We start from the raw sequence: 1,360 nt of genomic DNA on the forward strand, positions 1-1,360 counted from the left end.
CATAAAACATTTTTCAGTTTCTACTTAAGGCAGAGCTACACTTATTAATCAGTGCGTAAATATTGAAATTTACTTTACAAGTTATCGAATAATTATTAGTTAATTATTGGCCGTTATTGACAGTTTTTATGCATGGTATGGTACAAACCAAGTAGAGTAGCACGACAACAGCGATAATTATTTAAAGTAAAAGTAAATTTGAAACGGTGAATTTTAAAATGCTAATATTTCCAATGTATAACTTCAACTCCCAAATATGGTATTTCGTCAACTTCATACTCACTGCAATTCTAGTTAAGAAAGAAAGGTGTTTGAATTTTGCACGATAAATTTAATTTTTTTTCCTTATTACGTTGGTGAAACGTACCAGGAAAAGTATTGTAAAAAATCATTCCGACAAAATTGAACGTTGCTTGTGGTAGAGGCAACAAGGTGACAAATCTCAATCCATACAAAACACAAGTGAAAAACACTCCATATTTCTCCCATGGTCGTAGATACGATGAATCCACTACATTGGGTTTTCCAAGTGTCAAATACTCCATAAGACCAATAATGAAGAGGAAGAAGCAGCAGTGCAATGCATGCTTTAACTTGTCGTGAACGGTCATGAATGGACACAATGATGAACACGACTTATCTGAAACCAAATCAACACTGAAATGACTATGATAATAACATCTTGGGAAACGCTAAAATATTAATCAGCTTAAATGGACATACATTATAACCAAATATTTTGAGAACTTTAAGATTTCAATTTCAATTAATACCATCAAACGGTATTAGCGTACGCTTTCTTATGTTTCTTTCTAATAATGATGATATATATGAAGTGTACATAGCATGGCTCGGTTGGTATATAGCAAGAATAATCGAACTTTACATTTATTATTCCTCTACAGCTGAAAGCTTGCAGGTCATTTTTAAATTTTTTACTAACCCGTTAATATTATAATATAATAAATAGTTATAATAACCGCGACAAAAATATATAAAGCGATCTGCAGACCCCTCTTGGACTACGGACATATACTCATCGCCAACGGAACAGAAAGGACAAAACGATACGTARAAACAACAGAACAAATTGCACTAAGACTAATAACACGAATAAGACACCCCCAAAACCCACTGCACAACCCTTCCAACCAACTACTATACGAACGCACAAACATGACAAAAATCTCGGAAAGACTAATACACCTGCAGACAAAATGGACAAACAACCCCCACAACTGGACCATACTGGATCCCCTTTGCCTCACAAGACCGACAAAACACTCCCGATTTGGTTCCCCAACAGATACTTTACTAGAACACCTACAAACGCAACTGAACTAAGGACTGAGATATGTTT

At 34.7% G+C, this 1,360-nt stretch overlaps 1 protein-coding gene across 4 annotated transcripts in view; it reads right to left on the reverse strand.

Annotated features, from left to right (window-relative positions):
• LOC109541531 (beta-1,4-mannosyltransferase egh) overlaps window positions 1–1,360 on the reverse strand; it is a 15,082-nt gene that overhangs the window by 7,590 nt on the left and 6,132 nt on the right. For all 4 annotated transcript variants that reach the window (XM_048667434.1, XM_019910408.2, XM_019910410.2 and 1 more), the window contains exon 2: window positions 368–640. In XM_048667434.1, the coding sequence (XP_048523391.1) occupies window positions 368–611 (244 nt within the window). In that variant the 5' untranslated portion in view covers window positions 612–640. The remainder of the gene's footprint in view (window positions 1–367; window positions 641–1,360) is intronic.

This window comes from Dendroctonus ponderosae, unplaced genomic scaffold (assembly GCF_020466585.1).
Source record: "Dendroctonus ponderosae isolate FM_Combo_2020 unplaced genomic scaffold, Dpon_F_20191213v2 Dpon_F_20191213_1, whole genome shotgun sequence".
Classification (NCBI taxonomy): domain Eukaryota; kingdom Metazoa; phylum Arthropoda; class Insecta; order Coleoptera; family Curculionidae; genus Dendroctonus; species Dendroctonus ponderosae.